The sequence below is a fragment of the Zonotrichia albicollis genome, chromosome 18 (assembly GCF_047830755.1).
Source record: "Zonotrichia albicollis isolate bZonAlb1 chromosome 18, bZonAlb1.hap1, whole genome shotgun sequence".
NCBI classification, from domain to species: domain Eukaryota; kingdom Metazoa; phylum Chordata; class Aves; order Passeriformes; family Passerellidae; genus Zonotrichia; species Zonotrichia albicollis.
Genome location: NC_133836.1, coordinates 4,298,625 through 4,324,860, shown reverse-complemented (window position 1 = coordinate 4,324,860; position 26,236 = coordinate 4,298,625). Strand labels below are relative to the sequence as shown.

The 26,236-nt window shown below is 51.5% G+C and overlaps 2 protein-coding genes across 6 annotated transcripts in view; one reads left to right on the top strand and one right to left on the bottom strand.

The window, feature by feature from the left end:
* Positions 1-134: 134 nt before the first annotated feature.
* On the bottom strand, positions 135-25,355 carry UBE3B (ubiquitin protein ligase E3B). Of its 3 annotated transcripts, XM_074554559.1 has the most exons (28): positions 25,038-25,178; positions 24,501-24,581; positions 23,893-24,086; positions 23,444-23,564; positions 22,648-22,707; positions 22,207-22,311; positions 22,027-22,123; positions 21,291-21,376; positions 20,551-20,633; positions 19,915-20,020; positions 19,154-19,274; positions 18,397-18,574; positions 17,951-18,120; positions 17,005-17,172; positions 16,093-16,264; positions 15,405-15,523; positions 14,682-14,796; positions 14,234-14,333; positions 13,713-13,832; positions 13,228-13,404; positions 13,030-13,140; positions 12,122-12,259; positions 11,923-11,988; positions 10,446-10,504; positions 7,500-7,682; positions 6,955-7,066; positions 6,568-6,660; positions 135-5,983 (listed from the first exon to the last, which is right to left on the bottom strand). In XM_074554559.1, exons 3-28 carry the CDS (start codon positions 24,051-24,053, stop codon positions 5,792-5,794), a joined length of 3,213 nt encoding a protein of 1,070 aa, XP_074410660.1. In that variant the 5' UTR covers positions 24,054-24,086; positions 24,501-24,581; positions 25,038-25,178; the 3' UTR covers positions 135-5,791. The 3 variants fall into 3 exon arrangements, with proteins under 3 accessions (XP_074410660.1, XP_074410658.1, XP_074410657.1); XM_074554557.1 differs by lacking the exons at positions 135-5,983; positions 6,568-6,660; positions 6,955-7,066; positions 7,500-7,682; positions 25,038-25,178 and adding exons at positions 7,805-8,006; positions 25,215-25,355; XM_074554556.1 differs by lacking the exons at positions 135-5,983; positions 6,568-6,660; positions 6,955-7,066; positions 7,500-7,682 and adding an exon at positions 7,805-8,006.
* The window catches only part of KCTD10 (potassium channel tetramerization domain containing 10), a 15,075-nt gene continuing 13,320 nt past the window's right edge, over positions 24,482-26,236 (top strand). The window contains exons 1-2 of one of the 3 annotated variants that reach the window (XM_074554560.1): positions 24,482-24,581; positions 25,038-25,446. In XM_074554560.1, the coding sequence (XP_074410661.1) occupies positions 24,553-24,581; positions 25,038-25,446 (438 nt within the window). In that variant the 5' untranslated portion in view covers positions 24,482-24,552. Of the gene's footprint in view, positions 24,694-25,037; positions 25,458-26,236 lie in introns of those variants that run through there. The other 2 variants (XM_074554562.1, XM_074554561.1) reach the window with 2 other exon arrangements.

Sequence of the window (26,236 nt, the reverse complement as noted above, 5' to 3'; positions counted from 1 at the left end):
GCTTGTCCTGCTTTTAGTGGGGCAGCTTTTAAATCCATCCTGCCCCTTTTCCCATTCAATTATTTGAGTAGAAGCAACCTTAAACTTGTTCTCCAAGGAATCTCTGGCTCTGTGTCCCTTTTTGGGCAGTGAGGAATGCCCAGGAATGAGTGAGGAGTGCCCAGCACTAACAGATCCCCCATCTCATCACTCACCTGGGTTTGAGGCAGATATTTCATGGCTCTTGTTAATGCACATTTTTCATGGAGTAATTTTCCAAGCCTCAGCCTGGAACACATCCCAGTGACAAATGCTCTGGATTTGGATGGTCCCATCAGCTGCAGTGTCACCTCAGCCATTCCCTCTGCCTGCTCCTGCCAGTTTTACGAGAGCTCTGGCTCTGGGACTGAACCTCAGGAATCAAGAGGCTTTTCAAGTTTAATTTAATAAAATCCTTTGCAATATAAATTCTTCATGAACGCTCCATAAATCAGCTTGGGGAGGGATTTATAGTATTTCCTTTTTTTTTTTTCTTTCCAGCTGGGGGGAAGAAATCTCACTACTGTTTTGGGACCAAAGCTGGCATTGTTTGGATTGCAAGGAGAAATAAATCAAGCTGCTACACTTAAAATGATGGAGAGATTAAATTTACTGGGGTGCTCCCAGCTGCCCTCTCCCTCTCCACCCACTGCAGTTGTTTCTGGAGGGCTGAGGCAGAGGGAGCTGCTGGGGTGACCCTCATGTGTCACAGGGCTTGGCTTTAGGAGGGAGTTGAGACAAGGCTGCAGCTCAGCAGGGCTGGGACATTCTGCTCTGAGAGTTGTCCCCAAGGCCACAGGACAGCCACGGGCTCTTGAGATGGGGGTGGCTCAGATGGGACATTGTGGCTCTGCACAGCTCCTGACAGGAGGGGACAGGGAACAGGGACAGGAGAGAGGAAACTGCATCAAACTGTGCCAGGGGAGGGTGAGGTTGGACAGCAGGAGGAATTTCCTCATGGAAAGGGTGCTCAGGGACTGGAAGGGGCTGCCCGGGGAGGTTTGGAGTCCCCATCCCTGGAGGAATTCCTGGACGTGGCACTCAGTGCTCTGGGCTGGTGGCAAGCTTGGGCTTGATGATCTTGGAGGGCTTTTCCAACCTGGATGATCCTGGAATTCTGTGATCCCTCAGGTGCACCCTCCTCACCAGGCTGGAGCAGAGGCACAGAGCAGCTGAGCTGCCTCTGCTCCTGACCCCACAAGGTCAGCCAGGCAGCAGCAGAGTGACCAAAACAAAACCCAGCCTCTAAATCCAAATAAACCTCCCTAGCTCTGGGCTGGCAGTTGTTTTTCCAAGCTCTTTGTCTCTTCCCAGCCCTCCCAGCCATACAGCATAGGGATTCCAGTGCCTGCACCTCATTAATATCACGGGGAAAGGCAGATGCTTTGTCCAGGCTGCCCAGCTCCAGCGCCCAGCAACATTCCTGCCTCGCAGGGTGCCTGATCTGGGACTGCTCTGGAGCTGCCAGCACAGCCATATGTTGCTAAGGGTCGTTTATTCTTGTTTGTAAAATGTATGGCTGCTCCCAGCTCCCACACTGTCAAAACGAGAAGAACTGGCCCCAAAATCTCTTGCTGCATGATTGGATCAGACGCCCGTACATCTGTTAGCGCTGCAGGAGCTGTAAAATGGAATAAGTTGGGCTATAACTCAAGCACCTCGATTACCACCACGATGTGGGAGCAGCACAACGGCTGCTGCTCCGCCAGCAACGCCACAAACATCCATTGTGCCAAGTCAGATGTGAATTTACACAAGGCAGCATTTCCTGGGCCAGGGCTCACGAGGGAGGAGAGGGATGAGAGCTCCCACCTTGTCAGGGTGTGCTGGAGCCCCAGCCTGGTGAGTTTTGGGGTGCACAGCCCTGGAAGTGGGGAGACAACAGCTCCCCTGGAGCTGCAGGAGCAGAGAGAACCACAGGGCAAGTCCTGTGGGCTCACAAGCTCCTGAAATTCCCTTTTAGCCTGGAAATGGGCAAGGAAAATCCCTCCCTGGAGCAGCCCAGGGCAGGAACCATCAGCTCTGTGCCTGACAGGAGCAGGTTGAGTTTGTCTGTGGAGGAAGGGGTGTCTGGCACCCTCAGCTCCCCCTGTACTGCTGCCTGGCACAAAGTGCCCACCCCAGTGCCCCATCCCTGCCTTGGCAGGGCAGGCACAGAGGGGCAGAGCAACACAGGGAGGGCTCAAACCACCCCAAGGAAACTGCAGAGGGTCAGGATTGAAGAACTTGACCTCAGAAACAGCCACAAAAGCAGCTTGTGAGCACCAGTTCAGTGCCACTTAGCCAGGTGGTGACAGTGCCAAGTGCCATGTGGTGTGACCAGTGCAGCACCTGCTGCAGGAGCTGCTGCACCTCTTGGTAAATGGGAGCAAACACAAAAATGAGCAGCAGGGACATCAGGGATGTGGAGACCAGAGCTCAGCACAGCTTCCTCTCCATCCTAACCTGGAATCCAGCATGGGGCACAGGTGCAGAACAGAGGGATCAAACAGAGGGAACACCAGCCTGGGTGTGAACCAGGGGTTTGGGACAGCCTGTAGGAGCAGGAGAGGGACAGCAGGAGCTGCTGTTTGCTCCTGAACACCCCGTGCCTGCAGCAGGCTGGGACACCAAACTCTGCCCTGTGCCAGCACTGAGCGAGCACCAGGCTCCAGGGATCCCTCCCATCCTCCAGGGATCCCTCCCAGCTCCTCACCCCACAGTTCCCAGGTTTATGGGGTGGCCACAGCCCCATCTCCCCTCGGTGGCCCCGAGCAATGCATGCCCAGGTCCCGGTCGATGCCAGGGAAGCTGGGGCTGTGCAGGCCTGGCTGCTGCCAGCTCTGCCTTGGCAGCAGCTGCTCTGGGCTTGCTTTTTGCTGTTCCTGACAGTGCCAGATGCCTCTGTGTCAAAACAATGGCACTTGCACACTGACTGGGAGCCTCTCCCTCGCTCCCACCGTGCTCCCGCTCCCAGCAGAGCCAGGGAGGGCTGGGAATGGCCAGGGGGGCAGGAGGGCTCCAGGCAGGGATGGAGGGGCACTGAAGGGCTCCAAAGCCAAAGTCAGAGGGAAGCTGGAGCAGCAGGCACAGCTCTCACTCCTCCAAGGAGCTTCCAGCATCAGGCTCAGGCAGAAAAAATATTATGATATTGTTATTAATATCAAAACCCATGTCAGCTCCAGTGGCTGCTCCTCAGGGCTCCCCAGCTCCTGCACTGGGATCCCAGCTTGCTCCAAGCTCTGTCCAGCCTGGCCTTGGACACTTCAGGGATGCAGGGGCAGCCACAGCTTCTCTGGGCACCTTTCTCCTCACCCTGCAATAAAGGCAGGTGCTCTCTGAGAGGTGCCAGGGCCCCAGTACCCTGCTCTGCTCTGCCAGGAGTATCCCACCAGCACATTCCCTGCCCTAGGAAAGGACCAGGAGACACCCAACCACCTGAACTCATCCCAGCTTTATTTTCTCTGCAGCTCAGACACACAGGGATGGAACCAAGGTCTCCACAACAGCAACTCTTGGATAGAAAAGATCCTTGTGAAGCTCCTGTGGCAAAACCATCTCTGGGCAGGATCCACAGAGCAGGCAGGGACTGACACAGCCTCCCTGGGACACAGGAATCAGCCCCTCCACAGCAATCCTTGGCTGCATCCTGCACTGGGAATTCCCCAGACATTTCTCACATTTTCCACACCAGCTCCAGCACAGGAGCAGTGTCTGTAGTGCAACATCTCCAGGTTTGGAGGGACCAAGCTAAGTCTGCAGTAAGATTATTTTTTTTCTAGGAATTGTACTCCTGAGGAACAAAGGGAAAAGGGGAGAAAGTGTTTGATCTCAGTGTTCAACAGCTCATTTCACTGAATGCTCATTGTGCTCTAGTCAGACACACTGCACTTCCTAGAAGGAAAAAGGAGATTCTGGGGTGATATTTAAACTCTGAGAAGTCCAAGGCAGTGCCTAAACCTCCCAACTACACAGTCACCAACTGGTTAATGCCAAAATGTTCTATGTATTAAAAAAAAAAAAAATAAATTACTATCATCTTTAATTTCTGTGACTCACAGCCCAGTGTCCTGAACCCTCTGGATGCAGACATTCCTGTCTGCACCAACACTTCCCATCACTCCTGTTTAATCTCACTGATTTGACAGAGAAGAAGGATCCTGACATTGCTTTCCAGATGCATTTCCAGGCATTGGCTCTAAAAAAGGGTTATTTCTCTGAAATCCATCTGAAGCACGACAGGAGGAGGATGAAGCCAAGGCCAGCTCGCTGCCCAGTGCCGAAGGTTTTCCGACCCCTTGGAAATCTTGTGAAATCTTGTGGTTAAGGGGATCTTCCAGAGGCCAGGGTGTGGATGGAGATCTGTGCTCTGCTGAGCTCACCTGGGCACAGGAATCCCATGGGATGGACCAGGCAGGGCAGCAGGAGAGGTGGGATCTGGCCAGGGAGGGGAATGAGGATCCCCAGTGCCACAGGGAGGGAAGGAGGGAGAGAAAACCCTGGGCAGAAGCCAGCACCCCGTGCAGGAGCTGTGAGGTGAAGGGGAGGAGGTGACTGCCTTTTAACCCTGTCCCCCAAAGGGCAATGCCATGGCCCTGCTCTGTACCAGAATCCCAGCAGGGCCAGGACAGCCCAGGAGCAGCCCAGTCCCTCCTCCCTCCAGCCTGGGCCAGGGCAGGACTCAAGGGACCAAAGATGGGAAGCTGCAGAAACACTTTGAGTGTCTCAGAAATGGCAGGAAGGATCCACACCTTCCCAAGTCACCCCCTGCAAAAGCTGCCTGCTCCAGGCAAACACCAACTGACAGAAATAAGGCCAGAAAGAGACAAAGCAACCGAAATAAAGAGTTTGGCAACAAAGCAAATGTGGCCATCACACAGAGAGTCTGCCCTGGGTCCAAACAACTCCCTAAGAAAGGGTCTGCAAGCAAAGGGAAACTTCCATCCCAGAGGGATTCTGCCAGTGGAGGTTTCCAGAGGATTGGACACATTCCCCTGGTTCCAGAGAGGAACCTGCCCCACCTGTGCTGGGGAGCCAGAGTGTGTGCCAGCTCCTCTCCTCTGGAAACCAAGGAAAATGAAACCTTTCCTGCTCCTGAGAAATTGAGACATGACTCTTCCCGTCCCTGGGTCTGGCAGGAGCCTGGCAGAGGCACAGCTGGCTGAGCCCACTCCTGCTGCTCCAGCCCTTAACCTCCAGCATTCCAAAGCCTTCCTGAGAGCCACAGGGTCCATCTGCTCCTGCTGAAGCTGCTGCTTCCCTGTGATTCCTTCTCCAAGACACACCTAAAACCCTGCAGGGGCTGGGACACCTGAAATCCCTCTGTCCTGAGAGAGCAGTGCCCATCCAGGCACTTCCAACGCTGCCATCTCCTCGTGGGCTCTGCCTTTGTGCAGCTTCCCAGACTCGCTTCCAGCCAGCCCAGCCCAGCTCCTGGGGAAGGAAAAGGCAGCACTCCCATGCCCAGCCTGCTGGGGGTGTCACTGTCACTGATCTGGGTGGCACCCGGAGCGTTCCTTCCGTGCTCCCCCCAGGGTTTGCTTTTAAGGACGATTTCCGTGGGTATCAAGTGAAGGGCTTAAAGTCAGGCCCATCCCCTCCTCCAGCCTGGAGCCGTGCCTAAGAAAAACCAGCCCTGAGCTCAGCAGCTCTTCCCTGGATCCCTGTGAACCTCCACTGCCTCTCCAGGCCTCCAGCCAGCAGCCAGCTCCCGCCGAGCTGCTCCGGGCTCCGCGTGGGAAGGGCTCCCCCTTCCTGCAGCAGCTCCAAGCCCCATCCCGAGCCCAGGCCGTGCCTAGGACAGCTCGAAGCCGGTGTTCATGCTGATGGCGTAGCGCAGCTTCTCCCTCAGGATGCTCTTCTTGCTGTAGTTGGGGAGCTTGAGGAGGTTGAAGCACGTGGAGGAGGTCGGGAGGCGCCCACCCGGCTCCTTCTTGCGGATGGTGAAGAAGCCGCGCAAAACGCTGCCCAGCGTGTCCCCCGTGTCCTGCAAGGGCACACAGCTGTCACCTCCCTCTCTGGGCTCCTGGCACGGGGCAGAGGTGCCAGCACAAAATCTGGCACTGGGAATAGGGAGAGTCAAAGCCCAAAGCTCAGTTTTCCACACGTCTCCAAGGAGCTTTGCGGGTGACTCAGTGGCTGACACGGGCAGGGTGTGCAGGGACACAGGTGGGACACAGAGATCCCAAACACAGCCCTGGAGGAACCCAGGCAGAAGAGTCTGGAGCTGCTCTGTGTGTGGGCAGCCATGAGCACCCTATTGGGGTAAGGGCTGTTCTCAGAATCCCAGAACAGTTTGGGTTGGAAGGGACCTTAAAACTCATCCCCTTGCCATGGGCAGGGACACCTTCCACTACCCCAGGTTGCTCCAAGTCCCATCCAGCCTGGCTTGGGACCCTTTAAGGGATGGGGCAGCCAAAGCTTCTCTGAGCACCCTTGCCAGAGCCTCACCAGCCACAAAGGGAAGAATTTCTCCTTGATATCTAATCCTAACACCTCATCTTCCCACGTTAAGGGTTTCCAGGTCAGATGGAGGGGAGGAATTCCCAACCCCGAGAGCAGGATGCTTACCTGGTCATCAGACACTTCCACACAGCGGATGGAGAAAGGAGGCTTGAGGTAGGCAAAGCCCAGAAGTGGAGGCCTGGAGCAGCTGGTGACAAACTGCAAAGTGCCACATGGTGATGATGGGAACACAACATCCACACGGTGACACAGACCCAGCACTGCTGGGACTGGCACTGAGCACCCCCCAGTGTGTGTCTGACAGCCTTTGGGGAGGGAGGGCCACCTCTGCAGGGCCACTCACGGTGACACCACAGCACCCACAGAGCTCTGCTGGGCACTTGCAGGTGTCAGGAATTCTGGTGCCCCTTCAGAGAGCACCCAGCTAACTGGAGAACAGCCCTGGCCCCACCACCCCAGGTCCCAGCAGGGCAGGGATGGCTCCTGACTCACCTTGAGGAACATGGCTCTCTCCTCAGGGCTGAAGTCGTTGGCCAGGATGTCCCAGAGCCAGATGATGACACGGTGACTGCCATGGAAGCCCCCGTAGTACACTGTGTGTTTCCTGGGGAGGGAAAGGCTCTGACAGGCCTGCCACTGCAGCAGGAGGGGCACAAGGGCTGGAAGGGTGGGATGGTTTGGAAAGGACCTTAAAGCTCATCTTGTTGCACCCCCAAATTCCAGTAGCCCAGGTTGCTCCAACACCTGCCATGGGTCAGGGTTCACTGCTGACACTGAGCCCCCAGCACTTCCTGGGCACTTGATCAGAGGAAAGGGAAAAGCAGAGAGGAATTCTGACCCCAGGAACCAATGGAAGAAAGGACCCATCCCAAATTAGCCTTAAGGAGCACATTCCAAAGCTGCTCCTCCCGTTCCAAGTAGGAGCAGCAGAAATTGTGGCCAAGTCGCTGCCCTGCCACCTCCCAGGAGCTCTGCAAAGCAAAAGCTCAGCTCCCAGGCCAGATGAGGGGTGCCCAGCAGCCCCAGGTGTCACTTACTTCAGGTCCTCGAGGTCGATCTCGGCGTTGTCCCCGGAGATGAGGCGCTGCAGCTCGGGCGCGGAGAACATGCGGATCCACTCGGGCTTGATGATGGCCCTGAAGCCACCAATGAGGGCAGAGGTCTGGCTCTTGATCTGGGTGTGCATCCGGAAATGAGCCATCAGGTGGATGTAGCTGATCCTGGGTGAGAAAAATGCAAATTTTATGATTGGTTTTGGAGAATATGAGGATTCACTCGGGCCTGATGATGGCCCTGAAGCCGCTGATGAGAGCAGAAGTCTGGCTCTTGATCTGGGCGTGCATCTGGAAATGAGCCGTCAGGTGGATGTAGCTGATCCTGTCTGAAAAATGCAAATTTTATGATTGGTTTTCGAGAACATGAGGATCCATGAGGGGATCCATGAGGCCATGATGATGGCCCTGAAGCCACCAATGAGGGCAGAGGTCTGGCTCTTGATCTGGGTGTGCATCCGGAAATGAGCCATCAGGTGGATGTAGCTGATCCTGGGTGTGAAAAATGCAAATTTTATTATTGGTTTTGGAGAACATGAGGATCCACTTGGGCCCTGAAGCTGCTGATGAGAGCAGAGGTCTGGCTCTTGATCTGGGTGTGCATCCGGAAATGAGCCATCAGGTGGATGTAGCTGATCCTGTCTGAAAAATGCAAATTTTATGATTGGTTTTGGAGAATATGAGGATCCACTTGGGCCCTGAAGCTGCTAATGAGAGCAGAGGTCTGGCTCTTGATCTGGGTGTGCATCCAGAAATGAGCCACCCAGATCCTGGGTAGCTGATATAGTTGATCCTGGCTGTGAAAAATGAGTATTTTATGATTGGCTTTTTGCAAATATTAAAATGAATATTATATGTGTTACGTCAGAAAGTTATGCTGTATTAATTTTTTTAGTAGCGTTTTAATCTATAGTTTTAAATATAGTTTTAGGTTATAACATAATGTTAAAATAGAAACTATGCTATGTAAGATGTTTTTTTTAAAGAAAGGACTTGCAGTGAGATAGCAGCCACAGGACACCTGAATCTTTCAGAGAAAGAGAATCTATTACTCTCTTATAAGCAGAAATGAACTTCTTCCTGCATTGAAGATGCTGTTAGGATTAAGAGGAAGAAGCTGACACTGACCAGACAGAATCCTGTGTTTGAATGGAATTTATGCATCATGCATGAGGTGTATGAATATGCAACAGGCTATTGTTTTTAAGGGTTAATACTCTGTTAATGTGGGTCCTTTTTCAGGCTTATTTTACCCAGAAAAAGGTACCTGGACGTCCATAACTCTTTGTTTTTATTGTCTCATATTGTCCTAATCCAAATTGTCCAAACTATTATTACTCTAATTATATAGCTATTTTTATAACCATTTTATTATCATTAAACTTTTAAAATTTTAATAAACAAGTGATTGGCCTTTTTCACTCTGTGGGACAGGCAGGTGCCACGGGGGACACGGAGGTGACAGGGACACTGAACTGGCCCTGATGTGCTTCTCCAGCCCCAAAAGGACTGGGACACCCTGGACAGGGTTGTACTTCTCCCTCCAGGCCCTGCTTGTTATTTCAGCAGATGAAGATGTTTTTCTGCCTCTTTTCCTCCCTCTGGGACTCTGCTCATTTCTCAGAGCTCCTGCCCAGCTCAGGACTAATTGGCTTTAATAACTCCTTGATCAACCTTGGCTGGACACAGCTCCCAGTCCTTTGAACAGCTCAGCTCTCCTCTAGGTCTGACCAACAGCTCAGTGGGCTCTGCTGCCCCATGGCTGGAGAAACACCACAGCAAAACCATGCAGCAGATTCCCACCTTCCTGCAGGATGTGGGAAAGGTGAACTTTTTGTTAGAGAGGCTTTTCCTCTTCTCACCTCCAGGTAAAACACCTGAACTTGCTGATTCTTCTTCTGCAGCTCCCACACAGACCCCACCTCAATTCCACTGCCTGGGTTTTTGGCAAGGTCACCCCAGCATCCCCAGGCAGAGCTGTTTCCAGACTGCTGCCATTCCCAACACTTCTTTTCCCTCCCAACTCACAATTTTGGGTGCAAAAGCTTCAAATTTCTGCTAAAAATTACTAGAGCAGCATCCAGGACTTTCAACTTTTTTTCCCCTGAGCTGACTTGTGACAAGCCAGAGGAAAATCCTTTCAAATGCAAACTCCCTGGCCAGAGCTGGAGAAGAGAAAAGCCTGGCAACATCAGACTGCAAAGCACAGATCCAGGTGGGATCCAGCTTCCATTTGTCAGGAAAAAAGATAACAACGCCCAGATCACCAGTTCAAACACACATTTGCTTAATAGATATTTCATTCTGCTTTTATGAGCACTGAAGGGGATAGGGAAAGAAAGAAAGAAAAAAAAAAAAAAAGGAACAAAAAGGTGGGGTTGGTTTTCAGGCTCCGGAGTTGACATTTCTGATAACGATCTAAAAGCCGGTTATCTGTGAAAACAGCCCCGGGGCTCGGTGTCTCCTCTGATTTCCTGGCTCTAAAGAACGACTGTCGAGTACATTTGAATTCAGCACTGTCTGCTCGGAACACGGTGCTTTATACAACTGCCACATGTTATCATTCTGAGGAGATCTGTCTGCTCCAAGGTGTCTTTGAGCATCTGTGCCCTCTGTGTTCACGACTGTGTGCCTGAATTGCTTTGAATCCATCTGTCTGTATCCATCACCATCATTAAATCCTGCAAAATCTCCCTGACTGGGTGCCTTTGACCTCAGAAGTGCTGTTTCAAGAAGTAAATTGTCAATTTTTATTTTGCAAATCAAATTTAATACAATTTCTGCCGATGAACTGTAACCAGCAAATTCTATTAAGATATTTATGTGCTCCTTCTGCTCCAATCTATCTCAATTCATTCCAGATGCAAGCCCAAGGAACCAGAATAAAGTATTGTGCAGTGGTGACCTTAAAAATCTAATTGCTGTACTTACTTATTTTCATTGGTAACAGGAATGGTCTTCCCTCCAGGAACAAGTTCATGGCAAACCAGCTGAGGGAAGAAATGATTGGATTGCTAATTATTGCCTGGAACCACAATGGAAGGAAACGCCATGCTAAGCTGTTACCTCCCCATAAAACATTTATTTTTACAATAAAACAGCAGGATTTAAAATTTAAGTAATAATCCTGCTTCTGCCTTGAACCAAGTTTCACTTAACTATTAACAGAGTAATTGAACAGTAGGAACTGCAGCTCTCCCACCAGTGCAGCCAGCCCTTCTCCAAGGAAGCCTCCTCTGCAGCCTGATCCATCACTGCTGAACCACACACAAATCAATTCCAGGAGCCCTGGGGGACTGTCACAATCCCAGAATCCAGAGGCTGAGCAAGCTCAGAGAGCTCAGCCTGACAGCAGCACAGCCCAAAGCTGGCTGAGCCACAGGTCTCATGCAGGGGCTCTGGGCACTGCAGGCAGGAAGGCACAGCCAGGAGGGATCTCCCAGTGCCTGCTGATCTCCTCCAGCTCAGGGCAGGAGCCTCCAGGTGCTGCCTGCAGAGTCCCCACTCCTCATTCCCACTTTACAGAGGCCTCAGCTCCAGGTGAATTCCAAGGTCAGACTGAAGCCAGCCCAGGGAATGAGCTCAGCTGTGACATGGCTGTGGCTGCAGGGACACAGAGTTCAGTCAGGGTGACCCCACCTGGCTCCTTCAGCACCACCAAAGCACTGGGGAAACAGCTATTTTATATCTATTTTATATCTAAAAAATATATAAAATATATTTTAATATATTTTAATATATTTTAATATATTTTTAATATATTTTATTTATTTTTATACATTTTATCTATTTTACTTTATAATAACTGGGATTATTTTTAACCCCAGTGAACCACAGCCCGCAGTGTCTCATTGCTGGGCTCCACATCCTGCTCCTACCTTCCTTTTTCACATGGAAGAACCCTCCCAGCTGAAACCTCAGCAATCCTGAGGCAGCAGCAGGTGTCCAGGTGTCCTCCAAGGCTCCCCATGGAATTTGCAGCACAAAAAGCATTTTTGTCTTATCTCTCTCCAGATTTTCCAGCTCTGCACACACAACTTCACAGGGCTCAAGTGCAACCAAGTACCTCCAAGTCTTCCTAAGGGATTGCCAAATCCCTTAGGTTTTCATTCTCTAGGCCAAGAGACCTCCTGACACACTTGGGAGTTTCCCTGATAGATGGGAAAACAAGAAATTTATCCCTATTCACAAGCTCTTCTTTTAAGAGGGGAACACCAGTTAGGAAGGGGAAGCATTAAGTACTTTTCAACCCTGGAAGCAGAAAAATAAGGGTCAGAGGGGAACCTCTTCTTGTGGAAAAAGCTGTTTTCTGCCCACAGGTAAACACTGAATTCCATGGCTGAGTTCAGACAAGCTGAGAGGACAAAAAAGAGGTAAGGTCCAAAAAAATCACTGAATAAAAACCTACCTGACCCATCACATCTTCATCATAGGACAGTGTCAAGCCCAGGTCACTGATGTCACCATCATAACGCTGGAGAACAACAAGGAGAAGGAAAAAAAAGGGGGAAAATGTCAGGGTTCATCAGCAGAACCACCAGTCATCCCAGGTTCTAACAACAGGCAGCAATCAGGGAGGTGAATGACAGGAAAATTCTTGCTCCAACCTTAATTGAGGTGAGATTTTTATAGAACTCTGAGTCCAAGGAGGGCAGTTCATCCACGGAGCTGTAGAAGACACTGTGGTGGTGCCCAAGGAGCTGACTCAAAAAGAAGGAAGCAAATGGCACATCCACAACTATTCCCTGTGGAAAAGAAAAGTGCACAGGTAAGGTCCTGCCACACACTTGTGGTTGTGGCAGCTTTGGTTACCTGCAAGGCAGATCTTGTGGTGTGGAACAAGTGCAAAGAGCATTTTGCAAGGCACCAAAATCAGCAACAAATCCCACATCCTCTTAAAATCCATTAATTAGTAAGGCAGGTGCAAAAAGGCACTTGGAGAACTCCATGTGCTCTTTAAAAGAACTGTATTACATGGTTTGGACTGAAAAAGGGGAAATTTAGTGAGACATATGGAAAAATCCTTCCCTGTGAGGGAAGTGATGTCCTGGCACAGGGTGCCCAGAGAAGCTGGGGCTGCCCCTGGATCCCTGGACGTGCCCAAGGCCAGGCTTGGAGCAGCCTGAGACAGTGGAAGGTGTCCTTGCCCATGGGAAGGGGATTGGATTAGAAAGTTCCCTTTCAAATCATTCTATCAAAGTCATTCTGTTATTTCATCCTCCTTTTTGCCTCATGTTCCTTTGAGGTATCCACAAATTGATGTTTGTAATGTGGAACACCAAAAAACCAGGCTGATGTCTCAGCACCATGAGGAACAATCAATGCATGACCCATGCTTTACCTCCAAAATTATTTTTAATACATGCCTAAAGAAATTCCAGTCTGTTCCACTAAGAGGATCTTTATCTAAGCCATTTTTCCAAATTCCACTCTTCAATAAAACCTCCTCAAGCAGGACAGGTGCCCTCAAAGGCACCATCACTGACAAGATCCCAACCTGGTGCTCCTGGCTCACCTCATACACAGCCTTCCCAAGCATCTTCCCCACAAACTCAAAGAGCTGCAGGTAGTTCTCATGGATGTAGGATGTTGGGGATGGATACAGCCTCTCATCACCACTGGTGGTCTGCACAAAGAGATAAGAGATAAGAGCCCAGTGAGGCAGAATGGCTTTGCCTGCACCAGGTCACCTCAGGTGGCACCTGTGTCCTACCTTGAACAGGTTCAGTGCAGGGTCAAACACCTTTTTAATGATCTCTTCCAGGAACTCTTTGAAGACCCCATCTTGATCAATACCAGCCTCATCAACCCCCAGGTCATTGACAAACTTCACCCTGATCACTCCCTTCATGGCGTTCTGGGAAAGCTGCCGGAGCTGTTCGTACCCATCCTACACAGAGCAGAAAATCCAGAGGACAATCCACATGAAACACCCACCCAGAGATGCAGCAGGGACAGCACACAGGCCCACCAAAGAAATCTGAATTTGTCATTGAGTTTTGAGCTCAAAAACCCAGCATTTCGCAAGTCAAAATTCCAGGTTTGCAGCAGCCTGAGCTGAACAAGAATCCAGCACTCTCCTGGGATGTCAGCTCTGGGAGTGGGACCCTCAGCAGCCACAGAGAAGGTAAAATCACACCGCTCTGGTGTGATTGCCAGGCCAGGCTGCTGCCCTGTGGGCTGGCTCCCACCCCTCACCTCGAGCATGCGGGAGCGGCGGATGGTGATGTGGGTGACGTGAGGGGACGCCGAGCTCGTCTCCACCAGCCCCAGCTTCTCCTTCTCCTTGGTCACCATGTTCCGGAAGAGCAGCACCCTCTGCAAAAGGAAAACAAATGGATAATCCATGGGGAGCCTCATCCTGCAGGGCAGCAGGGATTTGGGAGCCTCCTGACACACAGAACTGTTGCTGGGTGTCCTGATCCCAGCTGTTCCCAGTGGTGCCACTGTCACCCGCTCACTGCATGCAGCTGCACAAACAGATCAGCTCTGTCTCAACACAGATCAAGGCATTTGAAGGAAATGCACTAGGAAGGGATGAGGACACAGATCAGCCCTCTCTCAGCAACAGAAATCAAGATATTTAGAGGAAATCTCAAAAAAAGCTTTTCAAAAGAAGCTCCATGCCACAAAATGCTCCAGGCACGTGTCCCTCCCACCCCAATGGCCACCCAGACCATTGATCCCCATCCTCCACCCTCTGCCCCCATCCCACTCACGTTCTTGTGGGGAATGACATGTGGGATGTACTGCAGGAGCAGCTGGGCTCGTTTCTTGTCCTTGTCCAGCTCCTGGAAGAGCACGCTGGGTTTGAGGTCCCTTGACAAAGAAAGGCAGAGATTCAGAGATCCCAGGTGTGGGAGAGAGGGAACAGGCAGTGATTCCAAAGATGACTGAAGTGCTCAGTGAACACACTAAGAAGGTAAAAGGGGCCAGGGACACCCAAGCTCTTGGGTGCTGAGTCAGTTTTCAAAGCACCACCCAAACCTCCCACCACAGAGAAAAGCACAACACGAGGATCATCCTTAACTGCAAACACAGGCAGCAGCTCCACCTCGATCCCACAGGCAGAATGTCAATAAGGAACCCCAAATCAGGCTCCCCAGAGGATGTGGGGCAGTGGGACAAACCTGGAGCTGCCCAGGATCCCTGCCCTGGGCCACTCACTTGCGCAGCCAGTGATCCTCGGGAGCGAAGCGCCGGCGACAATCGCGCTCGTACAGCACCATGAGCCAGCCATGCACAGAATGGAACAGCTCCAGGGTCTCCCCTCGGGCATTCTCTGCACAAAAGGAACAAGGCAGCAAAGTCCAGGCACCCCTGGCACCAGCAGGATTCACACCTTGATTATCCTCCCCACAGAAACAGCACTGGGGTGTTTTCCTGGCCCGCATGGCCTGCGGAGGGAAGGATTTTGTGCCTCTGGGAAGAGAGGTGGTCTATTCTTTAAACAGAGTTAATCAAGGCCATCTCATTTCACATCAGAGCTGGACTATCTCAGCTAATTACCAGAGAGCTGAGCCCTACCCAAATTACACCAGCAGAGAAATCCACAGCAGATTCTACAGAGACCCAAGCAAGCTGCTCTGCCTGGTCACAGCACTGCCCTGCTCTTGTCCAACACATGGCCCAGCCTTGCTAAACCTCCTCTCTGCCAAAAACCAACATGCCCATCATGTCTGTTACACAAATCCTTACTGGAAATAGGGAAGTGCTCTGGATTTGGCACAAAGCTTGATCGTGGCATCTGGACATCAAAAGACTGGGACATATTCCCACATTGAAGTGCTTTTTGTGCCAAGGAATAATTAGCAGAAGCTTCAAATTCCAAAATTAATGCCATTTGTGGTTCTAAGAGTAACATCAATTCAATCTACTAAAAGCACTCACCTACAATTCCATCCCAGATCATCTTAAACACAAAGGAATTCAGGAAAGAGGAGATGGTCACCAGCTCTTCCAGTTTGAATGAAATCTGCTCTTCGTAGACCTCGATGTCATCCAGAATCCTGTCAGAGCAAACAAATGCAAATGCACAAGTGTAAATTTAATTCCCTGTTGAAATTTTCATAAAGGCACATTATCCTTTAGCAGCAGCTCTTATTTCTATGACAACTGACACCCCTGAGGATCCAAAGTCATAAACAACCAAACCTTATTTATGGATTTTGACTGATAGCAGATCCTAACAGAAGATGGTATGAGAGGCTGAGATACAAGCAAAGTCAGTGTTTCAGGCTTAAAAAAACCTTTTCCATTCCCAAGGAAATTCTTGCCTCATTCAAGAGGAGAGAATTGTCTCTAGTGACCAGCAAGGGCAATTTTCCCCCTTTGCCATCTTTTGTGTTGTTTCGTTTCCCCCTCCTGCCCAGTTTTGTCACCAGCCGCAAGCAGCACATGGCTGAGGAAAAAAAGTCCTTTCAAAGCCTTTTATTTTTCAGGAATCAATCCCAAAAGCTGGCTGCTTTACCCTTCTTACTTATCTTCATGAAAAAACCTTAAATGTTTCTCTTGAATCTGAAGGAGCACAACAGCTCCATGTCACAAATCCAGGGGTGCCCACCCAAGTGCTACCTACGTGATGAGGTGACGGGAGCAGTCACAGAAGAGCATCAACATGGCCAGCAGCCTCTTGGATTCCTCTGTGTCATTGTTCAAACACTCCAAAAAGAGTTTTAACCCTCCCTGTGGTCCCAGCTCACAGATGAAAGCCCACAATTTGGGCAGCAGATCATCCAGGTAAGTGAGACCTATGGAAATATAAAGTGCACCCAGTAAAGCTCATTCTGCTGCTTGTGAAAGCTCAGAGAGGTGAAGCTTGAAGCTGAAAAAGCCTTTTGCAAAGCAGAAGAGGAACATGAACATCCCATTTGGCTCCCAGGCCTGTCTGCATTAACAGGAGAGGGACAATCAGCAGGAAAGCACACACACACAAAAAAAGAAGCTTTTAGTGAGACATTGTTTGCACATCTTGAACCTTTACCCTCTAATTCTTTTGCAGCTTTAAAAAATAATGAATTCCTGTGATCCCAAATCCACCTTAGGGATGAGAACACAACAGGGCTGCACCCATGGTCACCACAAAGCACCCAAAGCTCTGGACTCACTCCCTGCTCTACTCAGACCAAAACAGTGATCTCCTCCTCCAGCCCTTCCCAAGACAGACAATTTGTTCTCAAGATGTGTGAAAGCATTCATTTCCCACCACAGAAAGATTAATATTGCCAGGCTCCCCAAAAACCCTGACTCAGGCTGAAGATTGAGAGGGAGTAAGCAAGGTTTCATGAGAGGAAAACTTGCTTTAATTTGTATTCTTGAGAGTTTGTGCTTGATCAAGTGGTGCTGAATGTTATTGACCCCACAGATGATTCAGGATGGAACAAGCCTTCCCCAGCCAGTCAATAACCTGTTGGCAGTGATAAAACTCCCAACAAATCAACAGAAATAAGGAAAAGAAACAAGGATTCGAGCAGCAGGGAGGTGGCCTGACCTGTGAGGATCTGCAGGCGGATCTGGGTGAGGGTGGTCAGGGTGGTTTGGTACAGGACACAGATGCTGCAAACCTTCTGCACCTCGGCAGAGTCCACGCGCTTCCCTCCCACCGGCTTCAGGATGTTCCGGACTGAGGCCGACTTCTGGAAAGCTCTCTTGAACAGGTCTGGGGGCAGAAACACAGGAGGAATGCCAGAAGGGCAGGGTTAGATGGGATTTTGGGAAGGAATTCTTCCCTGTGAGGGTGGGGAGGCCCTGGCACAGGTGCCCAGAGAAGCTGTGGCTGCTCCTGGATCCCTGAAGTGTCCAAGGCCAGGTTGGATGGGGCAGCCTGAGACAGGGGAAGGTGTCCCTGCCCATGACCCCAAATCCCTTCTAATTCACATCATTCCACAGTTCTATACATGATCTACAGGACTAAGTGAAAAGAATGAGCTGTGAGTGCCCTTCCAACCCAAACCATTCATGATCCCGGTCCTGACCTCAGCAAATAATGACCACAGGATCCCATGTTACGGGCAACAACTAGAAAATATCAGATTTACAGTTATATTATCCCAAATCCTTTTCTGCAGGACCACCACACCTCACAGGTGCAGAACCAGCTTCACCTTGCTTTCCACATAGGAAGCTGAGCTCTCATCTTCCCCTGGAAGTTTTAAGTTTTGCCAAAAGCACTTCAGCTTTTTGAAAAGAAACTGCTAAAATAAGCAAATATTTTTCTAGCACCAAAGAAAGAGACTTGCCCCAGGTCACAGAAGCATTCCAAGGAGGAATTACAAATAGGAGGCATCACATCTCCACCTTAGCAGCAGCAGCTGCTGCAAGTAATTATTCAAAGCTTTTGGCATAAGTGGAAAAGTCAAAGCCCTGCGAGTCTGGGAGAGAGATGCACATAAACACACACAAAGAGACAAAAAACCCCAAAACCCTCCAGAACTGACTTTTCATAGGAAGGCTGTTCTGAGGGGAGATTGGCTGTGCTGGCAGCTGAGCTATCTCCTGATTTTCCAGCAGTTTCTTGCTGAGCACATCATTGAAGAGGATCCGGATCATGTGGACCCCCCAGAGGTGCTGCAGCTGCTTGGTCAGCAGGGGCATGGACTCGTTCAGCCTGGAAGACAGAGCAGGGGGACAGCTCAGAAGGCAGCTTGGAATAAAACCAGGCAGTGATACTGATCCATTTAGCTCATAATCCCAACTGGAATATGCACCCACCCATGGAATAGTCTGTGCAGGAATGCTGCAGTTTATTGTGCAGCTAGAACCTGAAAGGGCTGAGAAATTATTCTAATTGTTCATCTCAAAATATACTTGGCATCATACAAAAAAAATTAAAAATAAAAGGAGAGGCTTCATCATCTTTCTCAGTGAAGTCCTTCCTACTCACCCATAATCCACAGTCTGTGAGAACCAGCCCAGCACAGGGTGCCAGTGGGTGAGGTTGGATTTCTTCTGGGACACGTACTTCTGGCAGTAGGAGAGCATCTGGATGAGCACCCCCACAAAATGAGCTGTCTCCTCCTCCAGCACCTGGTCATTCAGGGAGCCCAGGAACACCAGATTGCCTGCAGGAAGGACCAGCACAGCAAGGCTTGAGGAGGAACAGATGCTGTGGGACAGGGGTTGCAGGTGAAGTGAATCCTCTCTCAGTCCCAGGAGAGGATTTGTGTCAGCAGTGATCTCAGAGGCCACCCTGCAGGAAGCCATTTCCAGCACACACCAACCCCTGAAGTGACTTGTCCCTTTGGCCACCTTCTACAAACTACTAGAAGCTACAACCCACGGTTATCTCAGAGTCCCAACTGGTAATCTTGTTACTTTTGCAGAAATGTGAATTTAAATGTGTAACAGCATTTAGGGGAGGGAGATCCAAGTCTGCCACACTCCAAGACTTGCTCAGAGTCCAAGTGAAAAGCTGGCAGAGATGTTGCATAACATGGATACAATACCAAATCCCTTCTTCCCTTTGCAAAGGTTTTAAACCTCATCTGTAACATCCCAAAATACACCTCAGTTGTTATTTAAAGCAAACTACCAAAATAACAATTAAAAATTATGAGTTGGAGGCACCTCTGCCTCATGAAAAAAGAAGATCTGAATCAAGACTCTTTTTCAAACCCAGCAGAAGAGGTGGAGGTGCTCACCCAGCAAGCAGAGGGTGTGACTGCCCTCCAGGCACACGCACACGTCCCGGCACTGCGACTCCCGGCTCAGGAACAGGATGAACTTGCGGAAGAGATCGTGGGATTCCATCACTGCCAGGCGCTGCAACACAGCATGGAGGGGCCACTGAGCCTGGGCAGCAGCACAGTCCCTCTCCTGACCCGCCAGCAGCACTTGGCACTGGCTTTTCTTCACAAATAAAGCAGCAAGCTGAGGCTGCTTTAGTGTCAAACACTTTGCCCCATAGAGTGTTTGACATGGAGTTGGGCAGGGAAATAAAACCCATGGCAGGTGAACAGGTCATGATGGAGATGGAGCCAGACCTTTGCCATGATCTGTCTTTCAAAAACACAGCATTTGCCCATTTGGCAAAAAACCTGCACCAAACAGACTGAATTGGATTAGTGGGCAGCACACTTGTCACCCCCACAGAGCCTCTGCCACCCAAAAGTGTGATTTTGGCTTTGGCTCTGTCTGTGGTTATGGAAAAGGAAGAGCAAGGACATGAAAAATTCAAGCTGTGGGTCATATATGCCTTTATTATTTATTTATTTAGGTATTTTAGGGCAGTTCAGCCCATCATCCCACTGGTGTTCTAAGTTTTGCATTAGAAATGCAGAGTATCTGTAAGGCTTTCCTATTTCTGGCAAAGAGAAATGTCAAAGCTCTGTTCCAAGAGCTGGTAAAATGGAATAACAAGTGGCCTGGTGTGATAATCAGTCCTCTGAGATCACCCACTTACCTCAGGGGTGAGAGTAGCAAGGTGAGTCATTATAGCAGGCACAGACATGACATGGATCAGGAAGGACCTCAGCAGATTGTCTGAGAACTGTGCAGCAACCACAGGGCTACAGAGAGAGAGACAGAAACACTTCAGAGCTCAACCCAACCTGGGAAAGCAACACAGCCTCCAAGTGAGCCAACCAGAACTGGGAATTCCCTCAGCAAGAACCACAGACACAGGGAATGGGTTGGGCTGGAAAGGAACTTAAAGCTCAGCTCATCCCACACCCCTGCCATGGGCAGGGACACCTTCCACTATCCCAGGCAGCTCCAAGCCCTTTCCAAATGACTTTGAAGCATCCCTGGGAAAAGATCAAAAGATCATTCACTCACACCTCTGTTCCCAGAGCAAGCTCACCCTGAACTGAACTGCACCCTCAAGTTTAGGCTCACAATAATTCCTGACCTAAAACCTCTCTAATCTGAACAAGGGTGACAGCAAAGTGAGCCATTTGCCTAAAGCGACTTCTTTCCTCAGGGTGATATTCTCAATGGCACAAAACCACTGAAAGAATGAGAAGTCTTTTTTTAAAAAAACCACTAAAAATAGACAATTTTGGCTGCAAATCCCCCCAGGCAGCTCCAGCTGACTCACCGCAAGGCGAGGGAGAAGATGGCAGTTAAGGAACCTTTGGACAGGGAAGGTCTGGATCTTGCCAAGCCATTAGTTAGCAAAATCTGGAAGGGAAAAAATATATCAAAGTATAAAAACCCTGTAGTGCTCAGAAAATAAATACTCCTGAAAGACATTAAGTTTATTTAATGCAGAGAAAAATAACAGCAGAGCAGTCCAAAATCCAGTTCTTACAAGTTGTTTGGCAGAATTAGAAGGGCTTCAGGTTAATAATGGCAGAAGAGAGATAATGCAATGAAATCAGACACTCTGCAAGACTTATTTCCCTAGAACCTGTGCTCAAAGGCTTTAAAAATTAACAGGCAAGGCTCAGAGTTTGGTAATGTAATTCTTATTTAAAAGATTCATTACATCCGTTCCTTTTCCCAGCAGAGCAGCAAACAAACCCAACCAATACAATGTGGCAGCTGAAAGTTTGGCAAAATTATGTAGGACTTGTCCCTGTCCATCTCATGATAAGGTGATTGAGCAAGATTTAGGTTCAGCAGCAGTGACAGAAGGGGAAGGGTGGATTTGGTCTCAGGTGGGGACAATGAGAACTTTTGCTTGAGAAATTTTTTGCTTTGCTTGAGAAAAATACAATTATGTACAGATCACCAGCAGCTCATCCTTGAGACCCCAGCACAGACCCCTCAGGAGAGGGGCACAGGCAGGGCTGGGCTGGTTTGGGTGCAGCTGGGGCTGTGGCAGCTCAGACTGACCTGCAGCACGGAGTAGAAGCCCTTCTGGTTCAGGTGGCCCATGATGTTGGCACAGATGTGGTTCATGGCAGGTCTCAGGGTCTCACCTTTGGGTTAAAGCACTGATGTCACTCCCACAGGAAGGTCTGTCACTGCCCAAGCCCTCCTGGCACAAAGTCCTTGTCCTTCTACACAAACCCATCATTCTGGCAGCATTTCACACTGTATTGTTCAGGCTCTAAGAGTCTCATTTCCTCCCACCACCTGTCTGCCTTTTCTACACCTATCTCCCACAAAACCCCAGAGCTAAGAGCACACTCCCTTACCCTCTGAACACTTCTTGTGTGGGGGTATTTGGAATATTATAAAATGCTGTAACAGCTGTTGGTGTCCTAAGGGAAACAGCCTAATCCCAAGGGGAACCAGATTAATCCCAAGGGAATCCTTGTTTTGGGCAACCACAGGAGCAGAATGAATGTTTGTGAAAACCAATGAATCTTTGTGGTAACTGGAGATTTTCTGCAGAAACAGAATCCCAGAACAGTTTGGGTTGGCAGGAATGTTAAGAACCATCCCACCCCAAACCCCTGCCAAGGGCAGGACACCTCCCACTATCCCAAGTTGCTCCAAACCCTCTCCAGCCTGGCCTTGGACATTCCCAGGGATGGAGCAGCCACAGCTTCTCTGGAATTTGTGCCAGAGCATTCAGCAGATTTTAACACCAAGTCCCAAATCTTAAAGATTTGGATGCACCAACCTTTTCCCCGGAGGATTTTCCAGGTGGAAGTGTCTGTGAAGGTGACCAGCATTGTGAGGTGCAAGTTCACCAGCCTGGAGTCCTGCAGGATGTCAGGCTGGGATAACAAACAGCAGAGTTAACAAATCCACTGAGCCTCGTGCCAAATGCAGGGAGAGAAAACACAAGAATAATCCTCACCTTGAGCTGCTTGAGGAATTCACAGCAAAACCACAGGATGTCTTTGATCTGCTTGATCCAGAGGAGTGTGAGGTCCTTGGAGAGTGCCAGTGACACGTACCACACCTGAGCAAGGGGGATGCACAGAGGGATCAGGGTTTGTGCTGCTGCTGCTGGGCAGAGTTTGGGGACTGAACCCAGCAGTGGGACCAAGGTGCTCCTCTCCCCAAATTCCCACATCACCCAGCCCAGAAACCAAGTGTCCTTCAACTCCTGTGGCTGCACAGAGTAAAAGTATCCCAGGAATAGTAAAGGACTTGTCCAGGCTTTCCCTGTGGAATCTCCACAGTGCTCAAGGGCTTCTGAAAGCTTAAAATTACACATCAGCAAAGTGAATCCCCACAGAGAGAGCTGAAAACAACTACCAAACCTTCCCCACTCCAAACCAACCCCCCCACTGACCTTGGGCTCGTTCTCCACATCCATGCTGGTCAGGATACAACGGCACAGCTTTTCAAACCTCTGGAAATTCCAAAGGTGGGATTAGTTCTAACTACAGGAAGGGTTAAAAAGCACAAGAACAGCTCAGCAGAGGGAGAACGATCTCTCTGTCTCAATCAGCAAATGTTCCCAGCACATTCCCTACAGGAATTCTGATGGCTTCTTCTCTGGCAGCACACACATCACACTGCTGCTGCTGTGAAGGATTCCCTCCTTTTTTGGGCTTTTTTGGGTGCTGTACCTACAGAAAACTGCATTTGAGCACAGATTTCCATGGGATAGAGATTAAAAAAATCCCTCACTGCTGCTGCCACTGGAACACTTTCCATCTTGCAGCTGGTTTCCCCCAGTCAGCCCTCACAGCCTCCTGTGATCATTTCAGGGCTTCACTCTGAACCCACAAGTTCAGGGCATGGTGAGAAAAGCTGCTGGGGGACAAACAGCTTTCCCTGTGCCAGCAAAGATCTCTGGGAGCTGTCTCAATGTACCTGGGGCGTGCCAAAATCCCCAGGCACAGCTCCTGCAGCTGGCACAGTCACCAGGAAATACATCCATTAAAGGATGCCCCAAATTCAGAACCACTGCTGAAAAATTCAAGGCTTCTCCTGTTTCAATCCTTCAGGAAGGGCCAGGAGTCAGAGAGAACATTGTTGAAGGCAAAATATATTGCAAGAACCCCCAAGATCACTGGGTAAGGAATTTAACACATTTAATCTGTCCCTAAAAGCATGGCAGAATGTCAGGGCAGTGTCCTCACCTCCTTGTCCTCCTTGGCATTGAACACAAACAGCAGCTTCCTGGCAATCCTGAACACAGACAGGGCACTTCTTTTACTTGAGCCACATTCATTTGTCCCAAAGAAATCATCCACCTCTCTCCTAGCAAAGAGGGAAAAACAAGGAGGTAAAAAAAACAATCACAGAGCAAAGAAGGGGCTCATGAGGAAGATGGAGAGAGAATTTTTACAAAGGTCTGGAATGACAGGAAAAAGGGGAATGGACTCAAACTGACACAGCACAGGGTTAGATGGGATATTGGGAAGAAATCCTTCCCTGTGAGGGTGGAAGAGGCTGTGGCTGCCTCATCCCTGGAAATGTCCAAGGCCAGGCTGGAGCAACCTGGGCTCCAGCGAGGGGTTTGGAATGAGATGAGCTTTAAGGACCCTTCCAAAGCAACCCATTGCATGATGACATGAATCCCACACACCTGATGTCCCTCTGCAGGTGGCAGCGACACAGGAACCTCCTGACCAGGGCCTGGAGCTGCACTGCTGCTCTCTCCCTCTCCTTGAGCTCCCGCCGCTCCTCGCGCGCCTGCCGCGCCTTGTCCAGGAACTGCGCCCTGGAGGATTGGCTGGCACTGAACATGGCAAAGGGAGCAGAGATCCTCACAGCAAACACCTGCAAAAACACAGCAGGGTGGGAAAAAACACTCAGAGAAAGGTGGTTCTCAGCTCCCTGCAGGGGAGGGGAGAATCCGACAGCAGAGGGAAAAGTGGGATGAAAAAAAAACCCCAGTGATTGTCACGGGGCTGCAGCAGGGACACAAAAACACTGGCAGGGAATCCTTCCAGCACAGCCCACAGCCTGCTGCAGGCTGGGAGGTTTTAAGTGGAAAAATAAACAAAGCAGTGGTTTTGACACTGTGCTCCACCTCCCCTCTCCAGCCTCTGTTCTTTCCTTGGTAACAGATAAGAACAACTCCCCGGCCAGGGACAGGAGGCAAAGGGCACAAGGGACACTGATTTATTGCCACTCACCAGATAAAACACCCACGGCCAACTAGAGCTTTATAAACAGCAACAAAGAGCTCACCTGAGGGGTCACTTCTTCAAGGGAAGCGTGTGATGCTCATTTACACTGGCACATGATCCCCATCCAGGCTTCGGGCAGCTCCTGCATGGACAAGCACATTCCCTGCGGCTGATTTGGGGGATTTGGACTTTCCCTCCGCACTCCCGAGTCCTTTGGACCCGATTTACCCCTCCCTGCACCCGCAAGGAAAACGGTAAGTGGGAGGAGGAGCAGCACCGCGCCTCGGCGGCGGTCACCAGCACAGGCAGCTGTGGGGGACAGATAACTCCGTGTGTGACAGCACGGAAGGACAAAGCCACCCGGGGCCGCCGGGGACCGGAGCAGGTGCCACCCCCGAGCAGAGCCACCCACAGCCCCCGAGCTGGGCTGCAGCTCTCGGGACTCGCCCACGGCGCAGCCCCAGAGCCCCTCAGCCCCTGTGGCAGCGCCCGCATCCCTCCCGCATCCCCCGTTCGCACCGCAGCCTCCCCGGGCCCAGGCTCGCCCCGCCGGGCCCCACCGCTGCCGGCAGCCTCCCCGCAGCCCCCAGGCGCTCACCCTCGTCCCGGCGGACACCGGGCCGGGCGGGCCGGGCCGAGCGGCCCCGGAGCCCCCCGGTCCGTCCCGGTTCCCCCGCCCAGGCCGCGGCCGCAGCCCCCTCCTCGCCCCCGTGTCTGCGCTCCCCGTCCGGCCGCCAACACCCGCCCGCCGCTGCCGTTCCGCCGGCCCGCTCACCGGCTCTGCGCAGGGAGAACAGCGGGCCCTGCGTCCCGGTGATACCGGGAAGGTCGAACCGAGCCGGGCCGAACCGAACCAGGCAAAGCCCGCGAGGCGGCAGCGCAGCGCGGCAGCGGCCGGGGGGGGCCATCGGACGGGTTTGGGGGCGCACCCGGGCGGCGCCGGAAGCGAAGCGAGGGGCGGAAGTTCCCCCGCCCGGCGCTCCCGCTCGCTCGGTCCGAGGGGCTCGGTCCGTTCATGGTGAGGGGGAAAGGGCGGCGCGGGGCCCGGGGGACGCGCCCGCAGGGCCGGGATGGGCTCTGGGCCTCGCGGGGGAGGACGGGCTGAAGGGCTGGTGGGGGATGGGGGAATGGGGAGTAGGGTGTGAGGGGCTGCGGGGCCTCGGCGGGGCAGGGGGAGCTGAGGGGGCTCCGGCCCTCAGGAGGGGTTAAGGGACTCAGGGCTGGGGGGCTCAGGGGTGTTTGGGCCATGGGAGGGGGCTCAGAGAGGCGGAAGGGCCGGGGGTTGCGGGTAGCGGTCCTGGCCGGGGGTGCGTGCGGGGGCCGCTGCCCTGCGGAGGGGTGGGGATGAGGATTCGGGGGTCCGGATGAGGATTCGGGGGTCCAGATGAGGATTCGGGGGTCGGGATGAGGATTCGGGGGTCGGGATGAGGATTCGGGGGTCTGGATGAGGATTCGGGGGTCGGGATGAGGATTCGGGGATCCGGATGAGGATTCGGGGGTCCGGATGAGGATTTGGGGTCCGGCCCCACAGAGCGGTGCGGGTGTTGAGCAGCAGCCCCGAGGCTGGAGAGAGGGTCCCGGGGGGAGTCTGACCCCTGGTCACGGTCCGGTTTGCGTGGTTTGGGGACGGCAGGGCTGCGATTCGGGGTCTCTCAGCAGTGGGATCCATCCCCTCTGGAACCCCGAGCCCATTCCTGGGCTGTTCCGGTACCGGAGGGAGCTGAGGTTGCTGCCGGTGCATCCCGGAGATGATGGGATCACCTCCAGGCCATCCCTGCCCCTCCTGCTCCTTCTCCC

Coding starts and splice junctions, on each gene's coding strand:
- UBE3B (XM_074554559.1), bottom strand. CDS start 24,053: ATGTTCAGTGCCAGCCAATCCTCCAGGGCGCAGTTCCTGGACAAGGCG. Junction 21,377..22,026: donor GAAAATCCTCCGGGGAAAAG/GTTGGTGCATCC, acceptor TTTAACCCAAAG/GTGAGACCCTGAGACCTGCC. Junction 11,989..12,121: donor AAAATCTCACCTCAATTAAG/GTTGGAGCAAGA, acceptor GTTGTTCTCCAG/CGTTATGATGGTGACATCAG.